Source organism: Fukomys damarensis, unplaced genomic scaffold (assembly GCF_012274545.1).
Source record: "Fukomys damarensis isolate Sample0158 unplaced genomic scaffold, DMR_v1.0_HiC HiC_scaffold_19, whole genome shotgun sequence".
Taxonomy (NCBI): Eukaryota; Metazoa; Chordata; class Mammalia; order Rodentia; family Bathyergidae; genus Fukomys; species Fukomys damarensis.
In genome coordinates, this window is record NW_022900931.1 from 52159193 (window position 1) to 52181692 (window position 22500).

General features: G+C 33.6%; 1 protein-coding gene across 1 annotated transcript in view; it reads left to right on the top strand.

The window, feature by feature from the left end:
- Window positions 1-22500, top strand: part of Uri1 (URI1 prefoldin like chaperone) — a 62314-nt gene that overhangs the window by 24949 nt on the left and 14865 nt on the right. Inside the window, exons 3-4 of the mRNA XM_033765976.1 lie at window positions 10005-10083; window positions 11038-11173. Of these exons, the coding sequence (XP_033621867.1) occupies window positions 10005-10083; window positions 11038-11173 (215 nt within the window). The remainder of the gene's footprint in view (window positions 1-10004; window positions 10084-11037; window positions 11174-22500) is intronic.

The window sequence follows — 22500 nt, forward strand, 5'->3', positions numbered from 1 at the left end:
TTTATTCTGTTATCCACAGTCCATCCTACTGTGTTTGGTTCAAAATAGGCTCTTAATGTTTGGATAAATGAAGAGAACATACATAATTATTTTATACATAACCTTTTACTTTACAAACAGTATAGCACTGTACAAATCTGGTGAGCAGTGAGAGGCAGAAATGTGATACTTGAGAAAAGGCATGTGTATCTTTCAGGTCTCACTCTCCAGGTTTCTAAAGCCCCCAAACTACACAAGCTCAGCATATTTGCCTACACATATCTTGAAGTAATGCCATACCTTATCTATATGTTAAAAATTGAATTTTTTTCAATTTATATTTGCTTTTTCTTCTGAATCATTTCTGCTGTGCTTTAGGAAGCAGACATTTCTGTTTGCTTTTTAATGAGAATCTGTACATGGCATCATGATATTACTAGAATCTAAATGGGCAGTGAACTCATCAATTTATTATATTCAGAAATTGAAACCAAAGTGTCTCCATTTTTCTAAAAGCCAGGAAATTGCTATTGAAAGCATTGTTGAATTCTTAGATATTTTTTACATTCTTTTAATTCCTCAAACAATAATTGAGTTCCTACACATGTCAGTATTGTGCTGCTATTTGAAATTGAAAGATCTTGCCATAGAGGGATTCATAGTCAGACGTTAAACAGAGAAATCACAGTAATTTTGTGCTATTTGCAGAGATATGAAGCAAATACAGCAGGAGTTTTGAGGCTGGAGCCATTCTTAAACATGTAGTAGGTTTGAAAACAAACTGATTTTAATTCTTTGACCCTTTATGTTAGCCGATTCTGAAACACAGTTTGTATAGCTCAACACTTATTCTTTATAAGAATTTATATTCTTATAACAAGGAGGCGCAAAATACATGAGTTTTAAAAAATGTATTCTTTTTTTTACTGATGTTTATGCTTGTTTGTGCAGTTTTAAAGGATTTTTTTTAAAAAATTAAAGGACAAGTAATACATAATCTAGGCTTCAGAAATAATCTTAAGTTTTTGAAAGTATAGGGCAAGAAATAAAAATATTTGTAGATAAATAGGAGTGAAAATGGTCTGAGACCACAGACAAGAAATTCTCTTCCAGAAAGTTAAATTTCAAAACTAAGGGGAAGAAATTTCTAGTTTCTGTTTAGTTAATAACAGAAAATATGTGAGCCTAATAGGTAAGAATTTGTGTGACACTATTTTAGCATTAATAGTAGTTTTCACGTTAATAAGGATTTAAAATTTTTTCATATAAAATTTCTTTTTGCTTTTATAATTCTCTTAGAAGATGTTATAAAATCTGAATACCATTTTCTCATTAAAATATAAATAATGTGCCCCGTTTGTCCACTAACAACTAATTATTCTGTTTTTAGCTTATCTGTAGTTTTTAAATCTTTTAAAATTCTGTGGACTTTGGAGTCCATGCAATTATGCTAGCACTGTCAGTTTGTTTCTTGTAAAATTATACTAGTTAATTCACAGATACTCAACATCAGATCGAATGATGTCTATAGAACACTCAACCTCACTCTGAAGTATTAGTGATAGCTCATACATCTTTTCTGAAAGTTCTGTCAGACAAAGAAAAATAAAGCAAAAAGGTGTTTTTGTAAATATTTGTGAATGTTTTGTGTTCATGAGATTATCTTTTTATCTTTGTAGAGAGTTAGCTTTCTGAGCATTGTTGTTACAGCTTTACATTAATATTTTAAAATAACTTTTTGTTACAAAGAATTTCAAACTCACAGTGCGAGAGTATAATGAAATTTCATGTACCCATCAGTCAGCTTCAGTGATTATCAACTCTTGACTTTATAAACTGTTATCATTTTAATATGTGTCCTCTATTCCAACTCCAGTTACTTATTTATTTATTTTTATGTTTTGTTATGTACTGGGGATTGAACTCGGGACCTTGTGCTTGTGAGGCGGGTGGCAGCACCACTGAGCTAAATCCCCGGCCACGTCCAGTTATTTTGAAATGAATCTAAATCATATTGCATGTAGAAATACTCATTATATATGTTTAAGAGATTACAAAGCACTGTACATTAGCTTTTTACATTTAAATTCTATCAGGCAATAAATTTATGTTTCAAGATTTAAGATACAAAAAGGTGTAAATGATGTATAGTTTTTTTCTGCCCTTGTCCCCCAGTTCTCAGTTGCCTTTCTAGAAGCATATGTTTTACTAACTTTTTATAAATCTTTTCAAATTTTTTGCATAAATTAGGGGTATATATATTCACATTCTATTCAAAATAAAACTGTAGGGCTAGGGATGTAGTTCAGTGGCATTGTGCCTGCAGCTCAGTGGCACTGTGCCTGCCTTGAAAATACAGTGTCCTGAGTTTGATCTCTGGTACTGGGTCGGGGTGAGGTATTGTTAGAGATTGTCCTCAGTTAATTAAATCTTATTATTCACATAGATTTTTTGTGTCTCATGTCTTTTGGAGTTACCAAATACAGTTTGGTACTAGTTTTTGTTTCTTAATAAATAATGGCCAACGTCATTAAGATAATGGCTCTATAGCTCAAAAATATATACTTGTAAGATAAATCCTTCATTTTTTGCTCCTTAGTAAAATTACCCCATAACATAATGTTTTGACGCAACAACCATTTATTTGTGTGCATATTGAGCTGGGCTCACTTGTGTTCCTCTTACAGTAGACTTGTATGGGCTCGCTCATTTTGTTGCAGCCATTTGCTTGCTGGATCAGCCAGGTTGTCCAAAGTTGGTTCCCTCACAAGAGTGAGTTTGAGTTTAGCTGGCTGTTAGCTAAGCCTCTTTGTCCTGTGCTCTTAGCCAGGTCACTTTCCATGGTGATCTCAGGAAGCAGCAACGGAAGCTGCAAAGCCACAGAAACTCACAAAGCCAGCCCATATTCAAAAGATGGGGAAATGATGTGCACCTGGTGGTAGGAGTGACAAAGAATTTATGGTCATTTTTTAATGCACTGCAGATGATTTCTGTTGAATATGTCCCACAAGAAAAAAAAATCTCATTACTTTATGTTGATTTGTGGGAATTAAATGAAGTAATGCATGTGATGCCTGGCACATTCAAATCATCTATATGTTAGACATTGTTTATAATCATAAATTGTATGCTTATGAGTTGTAAAAAATATCTTGCTTCCTTTAAATCATCTTAAGAGGATTTTAAGTAGTAAAGATATCTATAAAATTGCATGAAGCAGACTTAAATGAAAATATAGAAGGTATTTGTTCAAGTGTTTAATTTTAGAAAGAGAAGCTTTAAATTTAGACATGAAAGTTGGGAAACACTTTATGCATGTGAGTTTTGAGTGAAGAATTCTAAAGCAAATACTTCACATTTGTTATGTTTTCTAAGGAAACAGGACAAGAAATACTGTTTCTTGAGGACAAGTAGTTTCTAGAATGAATGTATATACGTATCTTATACAATATCTATTTGGTACTTTTGAGGTAAATGCCCACAAAGGCGCTGAACATTTTTTTATCATAACAGTGCTGTTGTTTAATAGTATATTTTTCATGAGTACCTGAAACAGTATTTTCTCCAGTTACTTTCATATGCCTGTATTAAATTTATTTTATTAAGTATAATGTGTGAAATATTGATCTGCATACTTAAAGACATTGAAAAACACGCATCAAGGTGACTTCATTTTTTTTAATATTGCCAATCTGTTTTTACTTTTTTACTTTTATTTTTTAAAAATTTAATATATTGGTACATTCTAGGTAGACAGTACAGTTACATTCATTATTGGGATCTTGTGACTTCATTCTTTATGTGAGGTAAATTTTGGAACTATATTTCAAAGTTCCTATTTTACTAAGTTTTTTTTTTTTTGGAACCAGGGATTGAACTCAGGTCCTTGCGCTTGCGAGGCAGGCGGCAGCACCACTAAGCTAAATCCCTGGCCCCCCTACTTTACTAAGTTTTGATCCACTGTTTTTTATAGAGCCTTCTATTGGGACATTATCTTCTCTACTTTTTACTCTCCCCTTGAATAAAGCAGTGAACAATTTCCAGACACTCTGGAGATTTCACATGCTTTTATTTATTTATTTTTATATTTGGTTTTTTTGAGACAGGGTCTCACTATGTAGTTGAGACTGACCTGGAACTTACTATGTAGCCCAGACTGGTCTCGAACTCACAGTGATCCTCCTGCCTCAGCCTCCTGAGTGCTGAGATTATAGGTGTGCGCCACCACGCCCAGCTCACATGCTTTTATCACTGGACTTTCTGTAGTTATTGATTAATTCGAATAGGGCAGTGTGGAGGAATTACATATACAAATCCTTCTCTGTCATAATTCAAATTACTGATTTTTTAAAAAATTGTGTAGTTGGGCCAGGGATTTAGCTCAGTGGTGCTGCTGTCTGTCGCAAGGTCCTGAGTTCCATCCCCGGCACCCCCCCCCCCAAAGTGCAGTGTTTTACTGCATGGTTAAGTAAATTTAAAACTTTTGTTTGTGAGGTTTCAAAGCAAAATAACATGCAGAATAAGATTCAAGTTGAGTATTTTAAGTATGATTTTTGAAAACAATCTGAATTAGATTTCAAAACTTATTTTGAGTACAAAATGAATGCATGCCTAGTTAAGGAAAGACTGAAATATGAAAAGAGTAAAAGCAAACTTACTCATAATTCTCATTCCCAGTTTCTTAATTCTGTTTGTATATTTGTGCAGCGAGATCAAACCATAAATTCTTGTTCCCTTTTCTTTTTAGAGAGTTAATAGTTTTTGGCTTATAAATAGAAATTACTGCTTCTAGGGATCCCATGTCTTTGTGTCATGTCTTAGATACAATCAAAGCAGTTAAATACTTAATGTATTTCTGAAAATAAGTGGCAAACATATGTTATAAGGGAACTTTTTTTTCTGAGTTTAAACTATTATTTTAAAACCTCTCTAATTACAAATTGTTATGTGGAAGATAGTTTTTCCAGCATCCACATCCATAGTTTTTTGGTTCGGTTTCCCAAGATCATCTTAAGCTCAGTGCATATCTAATTAAGGTTAAGGATTTGTTGCCTTTTGCACAACTTAGGATTTTTAATTTTTTTCTTTAACTGTACTACATTTGATAAATATGCTACCTGTACTTCAAGGTTTTTCATTTTGCTCTTTCTAAAATAAAATATAAGAAATACATCCAGTAAAATAAGAGTAACACATACAGTAAAACTTTGAAGCATGGGTATGACTGAGGTGGATCACTGATAGTACTGAGTGCTTGTTCTTGTTTTGAGACAGCAAAAGTCTAAATTCTAATATAGAAGAGATAGATGGTGAGTATCAGTGTATGACTTAGGAAAATGAGACTGTAAACAAATTGAGGCATGCTTAATTTACTTTTTACTAAATTGTATTGAACTCACCACCAAATTGATGTGGGTTTCCCCACTAAAAAGAATTATTTTTAAGATTTGGGGCATTTTAGATATTTGGTGGGTCAGAACCAGTATTTCTGTTTTTTCACTGTCATACAGTAAAATCTTGACAGAATATTTAATTTGGAGAAATCTACAAGCAAGATTCTATTGAAATTGAATGGAAAAATATAGGTCTATTTTTCTCAGTTTCTTAGATTTGTAGCATAAGTCACCACTCTAAATGCACACGCAAAACATTTACTTTTCTAAAATATAGTATATGTGCTGCTTAAGTGAGCACAACTTTTTCTAAAATATAGTATAGAAGTAAAATGGAGAAAATTGAAGTTGAAATGACAAACTATGAATTATGGTGAGATTTAAGTAAAAACTGACACAAATATTCATAATATATGAAAACGTCAGGTAGAATGTTAGCTGCCCTTATCTCTTTGAATAATAATTTTTTTATTTTTTTGGTATTGGGGATTGAACTGTGGACCTTGTGCTTGCGAGGCAGGCGGTGGAGCCACTGAGCTTAATCCCTGGCCCTCTTTGAATAATTTTAATTGACTTTTGAAAAATTATGAGTTTTTATACTTAGGTTGATTTTTCTTTTCATTTTTAGGTTATTTCTAATAACATTTTCTGATGAGTCAAAATAAAATGAACATAGATCCTTTCATCAGCAAATTCTGATGATATAATTTCCTAGATACAATAGAGGTATAAAAAAGGAATGTACTTCCATATTGGCTTACTTCTGTGGTTGATCTTAGTTATTTTATTAAATGAAGCTAAGTACTTTACCATGCCCATGTAGGAAGAAAAATACTATTGATTTTATACAAATATGTTTAAATTTTTAATGAGGATCCTTCCTTTCCCACCAGATTACAGAAAGCATAACAATGTAGGTCCTGTTTTCAAGAATGCTTTTATTTTTTAATGTAACTTTTAACAATTTTATTAGACTACTTAGAAGATACTTGAAAAAAAGTAATGAGAGTTCATGTCCACATGTATAGTCTATGCTTGATCTCTTATTTCCTTAACTTTAGAGTTAAAAACTCAGGAAACCCCCAGGCCTGTGGATCTTTAACAAAGATGCATTGCAAATTAAAAAAACAAACAAACAAACAAAAACCCAGTGTGTTATATCTAAATGACGATCCCTGCAGCCTAAGGCAGGTATAAGACTTAGTGCAGAGGAGGCGCTTAATAAATAGTGGGTAAATTAAATTGAAACAAGGCTTCTCTGGTTGCTTAGATTATGACAGACTAAAAATAACTTCTAAAGAAGATCATGTATTGACTCATTTATTTCAGAATCTTTGGGTTTTGCTATTTCTCAAATTAAAAAATAAAAAGTTAATTTTTGCTCGAGTAACCCAGATATTAACATCAATATAAAGCCCTTTTTCTATTTTCCTTTTTAAATATCTTATGATACAGTATTTTTCTGCCTTATTGTTTAGCATAATAGGTAAGGGAAAGGAGAACGATGGGAGACTTTTTTTCTAAAGGGGGAAGAAATTTAATGTTAGTATTTTCTGCTTTGTCCAGCTTCCTACTTCAGAGTAAAATTTTAGATTGTTTCAGAGATGCAAGTTTTATCTCTTTTATTATTTAAAGATGGAGATTGCAGTTTTTATTACTTGCCTGAAATAGGGAAACAGTTTTTCTTTACAAAGATTTTTTATAGAGCAATTAAAAATATAGAGTCTCTTGCTTAGCAAGACTCAAAAGAAGATTTAAAAAGTTTGTTATATGCCTTTTTCTTATGCTTTAATTGATATTTTCTGTAAGACTGTTGCATGAGGTTATCTGGTACAAATTAGATCTTGTTTATTGGGTAGAATTTTTAAATTAAGAATTAAAGAATTCATAATCTCTAAGAATCAAATATGAAGCCAAATAGACAGGTCTAAATATACAAGTAAGTAGGCTTGAGAGATTTATTCTAACTACTTTTGAATTTTGATTTCCAAGTAATTGCTTCCGGCTTAAATTTTGAGAAAACATACACAAAAAAACACCTCTTTGTACTACTATATTTTAATGATTACAATGTTCAAAGATTGTTTCCAAGTAATAAAATGGAAAAAATGTTCAAATTTTGTTGCAAATAAAGTTCTTCACTTGCCTTTTTAACACTTAATGCTATTTCTCAAAAAAAAGTTTTTTGTATTTTCTGTAGCAGAGGCTTTGTGATTTTTAATGATTATTTAATCCCTAAACATTAGGAGGACTATTTGGAGCTAACCCTTTGATTTAGTGCTTGGTCCTGGACAATTTGACAAGTGCAGCCTTCACAGAGAGAGGGAGTTCCTCAAGCTGTAATTTCTTCCAGAGATACTGCTTGCCTCCTGCTGGCCTCTCTTCAAACGGGATTTCTGCACAGAGTGCATTTTAAATTATCTTCCCCTTACAGTTTTAGAAAAAATTCAAAATTTAGAAGTAGCAGCTCCAGTCTTAAACTATTCTCCATTGTCTAGATTTTTGTTCTGGGGAAAATTAATAATGATTGAAAACAGAGTATACTTAACATGAAATACTGACATTGATTTCTGTTAGTATCTCTGGTTCAATTTACCATTCACTTAATGTACAAAGAAGACTTTTTAGGTAGTTTTTTTTTTTCAGGTGTAACAACCCATGTAGGAAATACTGAACATTAACGTTAATACTACTTAATCATAGAAACAGCTAGATAGCTGAGAATTTGAGAATTTGCAGAGTCACTTATCTGAAACATAGAAATAAATTGTTAGCATCCATAGATTTAATAATGAGTGTTTACTATGCGAAGGCAATATACAAATCTGTCCTTTACAAATATTGTCACATTTGTTGCTCACACTAATCCTGCTCTATCACATTATTGCTTACACTAGAGACCCTGAAAGGTTATGTTCAGATGCACTTTTAGCAAGTCATACTATTCAGTTGAATGAATTTCTCTTAATGGAATCTTACCTTTGTGGGCAAAAGTAGTCACTCCCAAAACTTTTAGAGTTAGAATTTTGTTTGCACTTCGTGGAAAAAGTTGGTACTTAATGCTAAGCAAGGTGTTAAACCTTTTATATTTAATTCTTTTAAACCTTTGAGATAAACATTATTTCATTTTTACCAATGAAGATAGTACAACTAAGGTTAGCTTATATAAAGTCAAGCGGTAGAGCTGGGATTGATTGTTTGCTCTGACTTCAAATCCTTATTCTTTCTGGTACATAGCCCTACGCAAGTTTTTTTTTTTTTTCCATTTTATTTCTATGAAAATATATCCTGAAGGGTATATTTTTGTCTTAAACAAAGAGAATAAAATGTTATGTTAATTTATAGAAAAAAGTATGTAAAAAGCACTAGAACACTAGAAAATGAAAAAAAAATGTGCTTAAGAAAATGCAGGTCATAAAACATCATCTAAACACATTTCTGTATTTACGTCACCTTCATATAGGAAATCTGATTTCTCTCCAGTGTGTGATTTTTCCATCTTCCACTTTTTCTGTGAGAGAAAATGTTGTGACATTTACTACAGGAATATTTTTATGATACATAATATATATATGAAATTCCTTGAGAATTTAAGACTAAGATTATTTTTATTAATTATGCAATTATTGCTGTTGAGGAACTAAGGTGTAAATGGAAGCCAATTTCATGATATTTCTAGGGTAGTCATTTTATTTACAGAGTGATTACCTATGTTGCAGTTTATCCTAATTTCAATTTGACAATATCTACCTATTCATTTAAATTACTTGCTGAGTTGGTGAGTTTTTGTTTTCATTAATTATTTTTTTACAATTAACAATGCTCTGCTTATAAAAAAATTCAGTGTTTTTGTTTTGCCTGCAGATCTATATCTAGCAGAAACCCTTAGGAGACCTAATTTCCAGAGTTTTAAAAGTGGGCATCTCGGTTTAGACTGATGCTTGGTATCACTCAAAGAAAAGGGCTTGTTCATTTCCAGCAAGCCCAAGATCTGAATGGGGCTGACAGCACAGAAACGTGACCATCCCTGCTTCACAGTTAGATCTTTTGGTTGTGAAAATTAATTTATTTGGTAGCTCTGATTTGATAAAGCATTAATGTCTTTTGCATTACCTGTACTGTACCTAATTTCTCCTACCCCTTGGTTGATTTTCTGTCACCTTAATCACATTAGTATGAATTAGTATGACAACACATTTCTCAGCCTAAAGTTTTCTGATGAGGACTAAATGCATCTGATCAAATTTTGTGTTCATGATTTCTACTTCATGGTTCTTATTCAAAACCTTTATTAAACTCTTTTTTCAACTTTGAGTCCTATTTTCCTTCAAAAATCAGACCCTCCTTCAGTTTCCCTTAATTTTTATATTATATTTAGTCCAGCTGACCTCTAATTTAGGAAACACTAATTATCAAAAGTAGCAGTGTTCTATTTCTAAAAGCCAGAGTACCTGGAAAATCTCAATTCTTTAATACTATATGGTAGGATAGTTCTATTACTAAACTCTGTAAGGACAGAATTTTAAAATTAGGAAAAACAATTCATCTGCAAATGGTTTCCGATTAGATATACAAATCTGGAAGAACTGGTAATTTGTATATTCATATATTATATGGTGTTTTTGTCAACAGGAAGAAGGTAGATGATGACTATAATGCTCTTCAAGAAAGACTCAGTACTTTGCCTGATAAGCTCTCTTATAATATCATGGTACGTTTGGTGTGTGTTTTGTTTTGTTTTGTTTTTAGGTAATACATTATATTAACTTTTTTTTTTTTGCTGTGTACATTATCATTTTAAAAATTGCCAAACTGATGTTTCTTTCAAAGGTGACTGTCATGTCAGGAAACTTTATTTTTTTATACTTTATAACAATGCAGTACTTGTAATAGTTTGTATCTTTTTAAAAATATATAAATAATTATTTTATAATTGTTAGCACAGAATTTGACATTGGGTGTGCAAACTTACTACACAAAAAATGTAATCACAACAGGAATATGGCACTGAGTCATTTTTTGTAAGCCAGAGTGAGAATAAGCCATAATGTTTTGTAATTCACAGAATTAAATTCCAGGATATTTATTTTTATATAAAAAGATGCCTCTAATATTTGTTTTAATGACCTTTACTACTGACACAGGGATCTGTGTGTGAGCCCTGGATTAGAATCTTGCATTGCAGGTGCATTTTTTTCTCACAGTGACTTGGTTTTTACTATACTAGCCCAAATATTTTGTAAATGTAGGTAGGTGGACATATTAAAACTGTTTATTCTTGCTTTGTAAAGAATGGGCATTTTATTAGAAATAATTTTTAGTTGTCTTTACCAGAAAGTATTTTCCATTGACCATTTCATTAACTATTTTGGTTTCATTTAGATTTAAGAAATAATGAAAAGCATAAACATTGAGAGACAGTACTACTTTCTGTAAGAGCTATGTATAAATATGGTACAGGTTTATTTTGTATTTTAATATTAATTTTCTATAGATTTTAATATATTAAATTTCTACAGGATTGGCACTTTTTTTTGCATTGTATAAAGGAACTCAATAATAATGTAGGCCTTTTTAATGTTAAGTGTTTCATAAAATATATTTTTTAATGTTTGAAATTTTTTGCTCTTTTTTCTTTCTTTCTTTTTTTCCCTTTTAACAATAGGTACCATTTGGCCCCTTTGCCTTCATGCCAGGAAAACTTGTGCATACCAATGAAGTGACTGTTTTACTTGGGGACAACTGGTTTGCAAAGTGCTCCGCAAAGCAGGCTGTAGGTTTAGTTGAGCATCGGAAGGAACGTAGGTACCACTTAGTGATGATGTTTCTTTGTTATGTGTTTTGGCTCACAAAATGCAGAACTGACGAACTGTTATCAGAAATACCTGCCGTGATTTGTTAGTTGTTTATGATTCTTTTGAATTCTAATAAATTGGAGTAGAACCAGCATCTGAGATTGAGCTAGAGAATAGAAAATCTGGCTTTGAACTATCACCCATATTGGCATTTTTTAAGAAATTAGCATGTGTATAAGTGATATGGGGGTTGGGGTATGTAACTCCCAACCTGCTAGATGTCAGATGTGCCAAATTTGTGTTCCCCACAATCAAGGAGTAAATTCTAAGGAACAGTGGAAGTTAATTAAGGGTAGGAAAAATGTATTGAGAATGATAGCTCCTCAGAGACAGGAGGGGACCTGAAAATGGGTGGCCAAAAACCCCACTTCTCAGAAGAAGTTTTATAGAGCAAAATTACGAGGTGGGTACAATGTGGATCAGAACTGTGATCAACCAATAACATTACAAGTATAGCTGCTTAGGAAATAGAGATCCAGTGAGGAAACAGGTCATGTAGCAAGTGTACATGGAAAGAACAAAGACCCTTTTGGAAAGGATGTATCAAGAGGGCCTGGTCACCCACATGAGTGACCGGTGACTATATAGACTTTATTGGACCAGGTGAGTATAATCTTCATTTTATTGCTTATCTGTTGGAGAGGCCTGTAGGCCTGGTCATTCCATCTTTATCTTGAGGTCTGGTCTTCTACAGATGCATCTCTAGCCACAGTTGTAATTTTTCCTCATCTTCTGCACTGACTCCCTTAAGGGGCCTAGCCCTGTCTGACAGCCTATAATATTTGTACAATAAAGTACACATGGTATATAGATGGAAGTTAGGAAGACATAAGAATTTTGAACATTTTATGGTTTATAAATTGTCTTTAGTTGCTTTCTTAGACCTGTGGTTAATAATACTTTGGTACACAGAAATAATTTATCTTCTGCTTAGTAAACAAGGAAAAATACCTATTTTTAAAAATTGACAACTCTTACAAATGCCTTTTGATTTGGAAGATACCACATTTTCATTTTACAGAAGAGAACAGATATGGAAAGATGCTACGTAAATTGACACCTTTATATTCTGGCTCATTTTAAGGTAGCTTTAGTTTGATTTATCCATGGTACTGTGATGTCTGTCTCTGTGACACACACACACACACACACACACACACACACACACAAACACACATACTTACTTTGCAGTAGGATGGGTTAGTTTGGGTTCTTGTACTTTAAAATTTGGTTTATTTAATATCTAATCTGTGTTCTTAGGTCACCATTAACGTACTTAAATTGATAGCGTGGCATTGTCCCTACCTGCTTTTCAACCTTGTAAATAAGTGTTTTGAAATAAATTTTGAGAACTTTCTGTATAAATGAGGTCATACTAGATAGAAAACAGCTGAGTTTTCTAAAACTGAAATTATTTCACTTACACATGAGTGCGTGGGTCCTAGTTAAACTCATTTACTCTGAAATTCTAGGAACTATATTTGGAGACTTTAATTGCAAATCAGCTCCTGTAAGTTTCTAATTGATACATATTTTGATCTTTTGTGAAACCAATCAGAATCTTATTGTTAGGCGATAAATCTGTCCGCGTTGCTACATTCAAATAAGTCATATATTAAATGAAAGACAATGAGTGTAATTCTTAGAGTTCTTAATAAATAGACAAGGCTTTATTTACAGGGGTAGTTCTGTTGATACAGGAATCAATTCATAGCCCGTTGAAGTTGGCTAACTTTGATTTTCATATTTTGGTGAAGAAATCTTCGGGGTCAGTTACAACTTAAAATATTTAATGATGAAGGACTTTTAGCAAAATAGAATAAAAAAAAAAAAAGAAAAAAAGAAAAAAAAGAAGCCAGGCATGGTGGTGCACGCCTGTAATCCCAGCACTGGGGAGTCTGAGGCAGGAGGATCGCTGTGAGTTTGAGACCACCCTGGGCTACATAATGAGTTCCAGGTCAGTCTCAACTACATAGTGAGACCCTGTCTCAAAAAAAAAAAAAAAAAAAAAAAAAAAGTAAAATAGAATGGAGCTGTAGAGTAGAGAAATAATTTTTGATAAATCACTTTCCAGTAGTTAAATATGGTTTTGGGAAATGACCAGTGATGATGACTTTTGGGATCGTTGTTTATCTAAAATAATTTCAGAGTACATATAAATATACCTCAGAATGTAGTATAATACATGAATTTTAAGTTGCTTTATTCATAGTTTTATAGTGATTTATATAATAATGGATAATAACCGTAGAGAACATTTAGGTGTATTGTTGTACTTAACATTTATTAAGAAAGCCACATTTTTGGGATATATCCCAAAACTCCCAGTGGATGCTTGAAACTGCCTCAGTCACTGAACCTGTGATTGATGCCTTTTCTTGCTTAACTGAGCTCTCAGCATACATTGGGGCCATAACTTTGCAATTTGAGGTGTGACATCAAATCTGGCCTGAAATTCTGTCTTTAAATTTTTTTAAATTTTAACTTTTATAAGTACGTAATGTTCACATCCATCTTGGGGAGTTGGTGCAATCTACAATTTCATGGATAGATATTAGCTTCAGCATACAATTTCCCCCCTTACTTGGGAATATTCATTCACCTTTTCACTTAAAAGAAACACTTTATGGCTTTTCTTTGGCATTTTCGTATTGCCAGCATCATTAACTCTTCTACTTTGGGACATTTGTATTTGTCTTTGGGTAAGTGAAACACTGGAAAGAGAAAGGTGGGTAAGTAGGTACTGCTGTATTTTTTCTTACTGCAGAAGACTTGTAACAAATTAAACACGTGGTCACTTCCTTATTGACTGTAATTGAGGAAAGTGGAAGAAAGTCTTACGATGTCAAAAGAGTAGTCATCATGAGCGTTTGTATGAATTTAACAATAACGAAGGAATTCAAAGGAGGAAGCTGTGAGACCAGAGGAAGAAGTTTTCTAAGAGGAAGACCTTATGCTCAGTGCTCCTATCATTTTTTTTTTTATATTTCTGCCTATTAAAATATGACTTTTTTTCCTTTGGTGGTACTGAGGATTGAACTCAGGACCTTGTGCTTGTGAGGCAGGTGTGGCACCACTGAGTTAAATCTCCCGCCGTATGACCATCTTTGAAAAGTTAAAACAATTTTTTTTTTTTTTTTGGTTTTTTGAGACAGGTTCTCACTGTGTAGTTGAGACTGACCTGGAACTCATTATGTAGCCCAGGGTGGTCTCAAACTCACAGCCATCCTCCTGCGTCAGCCTCCTGGGTGCTGGGATTATAGGCATGCGCCACCATGACTGGCTAAAAGTTTAAAAAATCACTTTCACCGTATAACTTTTAAAAAATTTTTAATTTAATATACTGCATTCTGCATAATACTTATTTTGTTTAAGCATCCATTATCAGGGTATGGGTCAGGACACAGCAGCAGTCAGGACACAAGGTCAAACCCAAGCTTTCCTCATGCTGCGCATACGTAGTCATACCCACATCAGCTTCCAAGGCTTGATAACCACCGATTTGTTCTCTGTGCTGTTAATTTTGCTTTCACAAAATGTCATGCAAGTGGACTACTAATTTTCTTCTCACACTGGCTTTTTCACTCATTGTAATGCCTCATCCATATTGTTCTGTGCATAGAAAGTTCATTCCTTTTTTATTGCTGAGTAGTACATACACAATTACTGAGTAATGTATATATATTATACTATCATTTTTCTGTTCACCCCTTGAAGTAAGGACATTTGGGCTGCTTCTTGCTTCCAGTTTTGAATTTTGTTACTGGGTTTTGGAGTACTTGCCTCTTGGTTTCCAGTTTCTCAAGCAAAGAATTACACAAAACAAGCAAAAACGGTGACAAAATTTACTTGAAAAATAAAGGGTAAGGGAGAAACTGGCTCTGCAAATGAATTTGGGCTGAGTAAAAGAGGAAAAATTAAAAATAAAATAAAAGTACACCCTGGGAGAGACACAGGGGCAGCTACTGTGAGGAAGGGCATGTTTTCAGTGGCGTCCTGTCTCTTTAGTCTATGCAGGACAGGAACCTGCAAGAATTCCATAAACAGGCCCTTGGGAATTTTTTGGTGTGTGTGTGTGTGTTCCAGAATCTGGTCACACAGCGAGCTTTGCCACTCACCCTCTGTCCCTTCTTGGTGCTGCTTTAAACCATTCCATACACAGGCCCTTGGGAATGTTTTGGGGTGTGTGTATGTGTGTGTGTGTGTGTGTGTGTGTGTGTTCCAGAATCTGGTCACACAACGAGCTTTGCCACACACCCTCTGTTCCTTCTTGGTGCTGCTTTAAACCATTATGTATAGGTTTCTTTGTGAACATAAATTATTGCTGTTTGTAAGTACCTTCATGTGGGATTGCTAGGTCATATGGTAAATGTATATTTGATATTTAAGGATTTACTTTGTTTTCCAAGATATGATTAAGATTCCAAGATATGATTGCTACACTTCTGTCAGCAGAGTATGAACCTTAAAGTAGTTTTGCACCTTACTAGTGCTTGGTATTGGCAGTTTAGAAAGTTTTAGCTATTTGAATAGGTATATAGCAGTTTTAATTTGCATTTCCTAATGGCTAATGATGTTGAACATTGATTTATGTACTTACTTGGTATCTGTGTATCCTTTTTCATCAGTTAAAATTTTTTGCCTATTTAAAAAAATGGGTTGTATATTTCGTTACTGTTGAGTTTTAAGAGTTCTTTGTATATTCTGGGTAAATTCCTTTGTTGAATATGTTTTTGCAGTTATTTCTCCCAGGCTCCATCTTAACCTTTTTGTTCTCTTGAAGGTGCCTTTCAGAGTAAAAGTTTTAAAATTTGAAGTCCAGTTTATTACTTTTTTCTTTATAGATCATGTTTTTTTTTGGGTTACACTTAACTTTTTGCCCAACCTTAGTACTTATAAAGATTTTCTTCTGTTTTTAAGTTCACTTTGTATAAAGTATGAAGATTAAATCATTTTCTATACACATGGATGTTCAGTTCCACACTATTTGTTGAAATTACAGACATACAGAAAGGCTATGTATGAGATCATTCACCGAATGCTTTGTTTTTTTAGACAAAAGTTTTTAGTAAGTTAACTAAGGGAATGATACAACATTTAAAGAACACTAAGAAATATGTGTCCCTCCTTTTCCTGTCTTTAAACATCCTTTTTTCTCCTGTGTGCATCACTGTTATCAATTTTACCTGTCATTCCAGGAATATTCTTTGTGTTCATAACCATAGATTTATGCATTTCTGCTCTACCACATGCACACCCCACTCAAATGGTATCAATTTTATTTTTAATTTTATTTTGGCAGCTTGCTGCCTAATTTTTTAAATGACTTCGTGGCATTACACTGTTTCATGATTTATTTAGGCAGTTCTTTATTGATAGGCTTTCACGTTTTATTAATGTTAAAAGTAGTGATATTATAGATAACCTGTGTGTGTGCATGTATATGTGTACAACTGACTTACATCCTCTATCCCTACCTCTGACATTGCAGTAAAATACACACAACATAGAATTTACCATTTAAACCACTTTGAAGTATGTGATTCATTGGATTAAGTACATTATTACATTATCATTCAATCATAACCACTGTTTTGCTCCAGAACCTTTTCATCTTCTCAAAACTCTAATCCCATTAAACTGATAATTCCCCATTGTTCTCTGCTTCCAATTCCTGGTAACTAGTATTCTATTTTATGAATTTGACTATTATATCTTTTAGAAGTAGAACTATATAATAATTTTTTCCTCATTGAGTTTATTGGTACATTTTAGGTATACAGTACAATGTACAATGAATGTACATCATTGGGATCTTGTACCTTTACATGGTAGGTCTTGGTTCTCATTTTTTCCCCCGTCCCTGCCCTCCCCACCCCCAATCTCCCCATTTATAAACATATTATTTCCATTTTTTCATTTTCTCATGTTTTTTTCATTTCCTTTATTACCTTTCCCCTACCCTTTCCACTTCCCCTACACCTTTTATCCCTTTTCTTCCTATTTCACATTGTCCATTATATCATTAGGATCTTATGTACTATTATAGTTTTTCACACCAAACTATTTGGTATTTACACATATGTGACTTATTTATTTCACTTAGAAATATATCCTCAGTATGCATCCATTTTCCTATGAATGAATCTAATTTCTCATTCTTTATGGCTGAGTAGTATTCCATTTTATAGAAAAACCACATCTTCTTTATCCAGTCTCCAACTGATGGGCAAATGGGCTATTTCCAAGTTTTAGCTATTACAAACTGTGCCGCTATAAACATAGGTGTGCATATATCACTGTGATATGATGCTTTTAATTCTTTTGGAAAGATACCCAGCAGAGGGATGGCTGGGTCAAATGGAACTTCTCGTCCCAGCTCTTTGAGGTATATAATAATTTTTTCTACCTAGAACATTTTCTTTATCCATATTGTAACATGTATTAGAATTTCCTTTTTAGGTTTCAGTAGTATTTCACCGAGTGAACATACCACATTTTGCTTATTCATTTGTACATTGATGGATATATAGGTGGTTTTACCTTTTGGCTGTTGTGAATAATACTGCTATAAATTTCAGTGTACAAATATCTATTTAGTTCCCGCTAAGTATAATGCCATCTTGGTTTTTCACGTATGGCCTTTATCACGTAGAGGAAGTTTGCCTTTGTGTTAGTTTTCTCTTTCTGCGACAAAATAGCTGAGAAAATCACTGTATAAAGGAAAAGTTTTGTTTGGTTCCTGGTTTCAGAGATTTCAGTCTGTGGTTGCTCGGCCCTGCTGCTTTGGGCCTTTAGAGAGACAGAACATCATGGTGAGAAGGGCATGATCCAGCAAAGCTACCTGGTGGCCAGGAAGCAGAAAGAGAACAGAGGGCTGATGTCCCATTTATCCTCCCGTGCATGCCTCCAGGGATGTAGTTGCCTTTGAGTAGGCCCCCACCTCCTGATACTTCCACCACTCTCAGTAGTGCCAGAGGCTCGAAACCAAGGCTTCAACTGGTGAGATGTTGGGTGATGCCCCAGATCCAAAGTGTAACACTTTATTTCTATTCTTTTTGAAATGATATTTTTTTCCTCCCTTTCATTCTGTTAATGTGATACATTGCATTAGTTGACTTTACTATGCATTTCTTGGTGGGGGGAATCATACATACATTAAATAATGCCCCCACATTTAAATCTGCCAGTATTTTGTTGAGGATAGATAGATAGATAGATAGATAGATATTAATTTGTAATTTTCTTTTAATGTCTTTGCCTGGCCTCATAGAATTTATTTCTTCCTTTTTGATGTTTTAGAAGAGTTTAAGGAGGACTGATGTTAATGCTTTGAGTGTTTGGTAGAATAGGTCTGTGAATCTTTTCTTTGGCGGGAGGTTTTTGATTACTGATTCATTCTCCTTAGTTGTTACTGGATCTGTTTAGATACTCAGTTCTCTCTGAATGAATTTTGGTAGTTTTTGTTTTCTGGGAGTTTGACCATTTTATCAAGATTATCCAGTTTCTTGTCATTCAGTTATCCATAGTCATATTTAGTTTTGTTCCCACTTTTGTTTATGATTTTATTAATGTATATCTTGTTTTTCTTAGACAATCTAGGTAAAGGGTTGTCAATTTTATTGATCTTTGCCATGCTTGGTTTCATTTATTTTTCTCTTTCTTTCTAATCATTGTTTTTCTTCTACTAGCTTTGAGTTTAAATTTATTTTTTCTTTAGAGTTTCTTAAAGTGTATGGTAGGTTACTGATTTGAAATCTTTTTGAGAAAAAATCTTTTTGAAAAAATCTTTTTTTGAAATCTTTTCAAAGTTGGTATTTATAAACTTTATTGTAACATTGTTTGTGTTAGTATCTTGGGTTTTAATTTTCTTTGTTCTCAAGGTATTTTCTAATTTTGTGATTTATTTTTTGACCTGTTGACTGACTGGTTAAATTTCCACATTTTTGTGAATATTTTAGTTTTTCTTCTGTTAATGATTTCTAGTTTCATTCTGTTTCCTAATTATTTAATTAACTTTTTTGGGGGTGTTTGGAGGCAGGGTCTTGCTATGTAGTTCAGGCTGGGCTTGAACTTGCAGCAATCCTCCTGTGTCAGCATCCCAAGTGCTGGGGACGTGCTACCAGCCCAGCTCATTCCATTTTGATTGGAAAAATTTTTTTTTTTATATTGTGGTAGTTAGGGTGGAATGTCAATTTGATTGGCTTTAGGATCCTCATAGGAGACTGGTGGAACACCATTCTGGGTGTATCTGGGTAGGTCATGAAGGCATGACCATGGTCTGTATGTGTGGTCTTTGGCCCCTTCCTCTGGCACTGTTTCCCTGCTCTACTTCCTAGCTGCCATGGACTGAACGTCTTTGCTCCACCTTCCTTCCAGTATGATATTTCTGCCTTTGAGCCAGCTGACCATGAATCCCCGGAAACCATGAGCCAAATTGAAGCCTCTCTTCCTTTTAAGTTGTGGGTATTGTGCCAGCGATGAGAAAGCCTACTAATACACATGATTTCAATCGTGTTAAATTGTTTGAAGCTTATTTTATGGATCATATATTCTGATATGGAGACTGTACCATGTTTCTCTTAGTAAATATGTATTTTCCTCTTGCTGGGTGGAGTTTTCTATATAGCTGTTAAGTCCACTTAGTCTGTATGTAGTATGGTTCATATCTTTTACTCCTTTTTGGCTCTTTTTTGGCTATTTTATCCTTTATAAAAGTGACATGCTAGGGGCCGGGGATTTGGCTGACTGGCACCACACTCCTGCCTTTCAAGCTCAAGGTCTTGAGTTCTGTCCCTGGTACCAAAAACACAAAGACAACAAGGGGCTGGGGATTTAGCTCAGTGGTTCTGCCACCTGTCTTGCAGGCGCAAGGACCCGAGTTCGATCTCCTGTACCCCCCAAAAAAGTAAAAGTGAGATACTGACTCTCCAGTGGTTATTGTAAAATGATTTCTTTTAATTCTGTAAATTTTTGCTTTATATATTTGGGGATCTGTTGTTAGGTACATATGTATCTATAATTACTGTATCTTCTCAGTCAATAGATTGAGGCTTTTATCAATATGAAATATGTAATCTTTAGACCCTTGTAACCTCATTTAAAAAAAAATCTAAAATCTATTTTGTCTGTATTTTACCTTTTCTAGTTTTCTTTTGGTTACTACTTGGAATATCTTCTATTCTTTTACTTTCAACCTGTTTGTGACTTTAGATCTACAAGTAAATATAGTTGGATCCTTTTTTAAAAAAATCCTTCTAAAATTTTTATTCTGCCAGTCTGTGCCTTGTGATTGGGAAGTTTAATCCATTTACATGTACAATAATTACTGATGGAGAAGTACTCACTTTCCTATTTTGTTGTGTTCTGTATGTTTTATGGCTTCTTTTGTCCCTCACTTCTTTAATAATGCCTTCTTTATGTCTTTGATAGTACATGGTAAAACAGTTTGATCCCCTTCTCACCTTTTTGTTAATATTTTATAGGTATTTTCCTTTCGGTTTCCCTGATGTTTACAAATATCATCCTAAAGTAATAAAAATATTTTCAGTGTATGCCAACCCAAAGAATTTCCTTTACCATTTCTCTTATGACACCTCTGCTGTTCACAAACTATCTCAGCTTTTGTTTTTTGAGAATGTACTGATTTTTCTCTTTTTTGAAGAACAGATTTGCTTAATATAGAATCTTTGGTTTTAGCTCTCTTGCCATCTTAAATATATCATCCAACAGCTTTCCGTTTGGAAAGATTTTCTATGGAGGAATCCACTGGTAATCTTACTGAGGTCATCTTACGTGATGAGTCTCTTTTCCCCTTATTTCAAAATTTCCTTTTTGTTTTTGTCTTTTAGCACTTTGATTAAAGTATCTTAGCGCAAGTCTTTTGGGGGCTTGTTTCACTTGAATTTAGTTAAACTTGGATTTGTGGATTCATATTATATTTTACAATATGTTTGTGCATTCTTGAATATCCTCAAGGTATTTCCCAGATACACGGATACTTTGTTACAAAATTTAGATTTATGACAAGTTATGTTTGCATTATGAATATACAGTTGGCCCTCTATCTGCAGGTTCCCCATGCAAAGATTCAACTACTGTGGATTGAAAATATGTGAAAAGAAATACTGCCTCTGTACTGAATATGTACAGACTTTTATTATTTCCTAAATAATACAGTATCATAGCTACCTACGTACATAGCATTTACATTGTATTAGGTTTTGTAAGTAATTATAGATAATTTAAAGGTACATTTTGGTTATCGGCAAAGACTGTGTCATTTTATATAAGGGACTTGAAAATGCATGGGATTTTGATATCAATAGAAAATGGGGTTCAAAAACTTTCCTCTTGGATTCCACAAGACTCTCTGCAATTTTGAAACTCCATATGCTATGTTAAGACATATAGGGAAAAAATGTCAGAGCCTTTGCTATTTCTCTTGGTTCCTAGTTCCCATTTCCAATAGGTGATTGCTTTCCATTTTATTTTTAGCTGTTCTTTTACTGAGCTCTTCACTCAAATTTTCCAAGTAATTTGCTTATTCTCTTTTCTCAGTTTCTTTCATTTTTACGTATTACCTATTAGCTACCTACCTACAATTTAAGAGAACCTATTAATATTTTCACATATTCCTACTGTCCTTGTATCTCTAATCTTTCCTGGGAAGAGGGAAGTTAAGGATCTTGGAAATTCTTAGTTTATTAGTGCATATTAGTTAGAATAATGGGTTTTGTTTTGTTATATTCATTCATGTATATAACATACTTTATTTTCACCTGCCCTCTACTATCCCTCTTGTCCTCTGTCACCATCTGTTCTCTTTTCTCTAGTAGTCTCCTCTCTACTTTCTTGTGATCTCTCTCTTTATCTCTGTTTCTGTCTCTAAGATTCCACATATGAGAGGAAGCATGCAATATTTGACTTTCTGAGTTTGGCTTATTTTACTTAGTACAGTGGTCTCCAATTCCGTTCATTTTCTTACAGATGACATGATTTAATTCTTTATGGCTGATTGATACTTCATTCTGTATGTATACACGTTTTTTTTTTTTTTTTTTTTTTTGGATTGAACTCTGGTCTTTGCGCTTGCAAGGCAGGCCACCAAACTGCTGAGCTAAATCCCCGGCCCCCACATTTTCTTTATCTATGTATGTTTCCATAGCTTAGCAGTTGTGAATTGTGCTGCAAAAAATTAGAGTGTTTTGACTTTAGTTCTTTGGAGGATATACTGAGGACTGGTTATAGCTGGATCAAATGGTAGTTTAGGG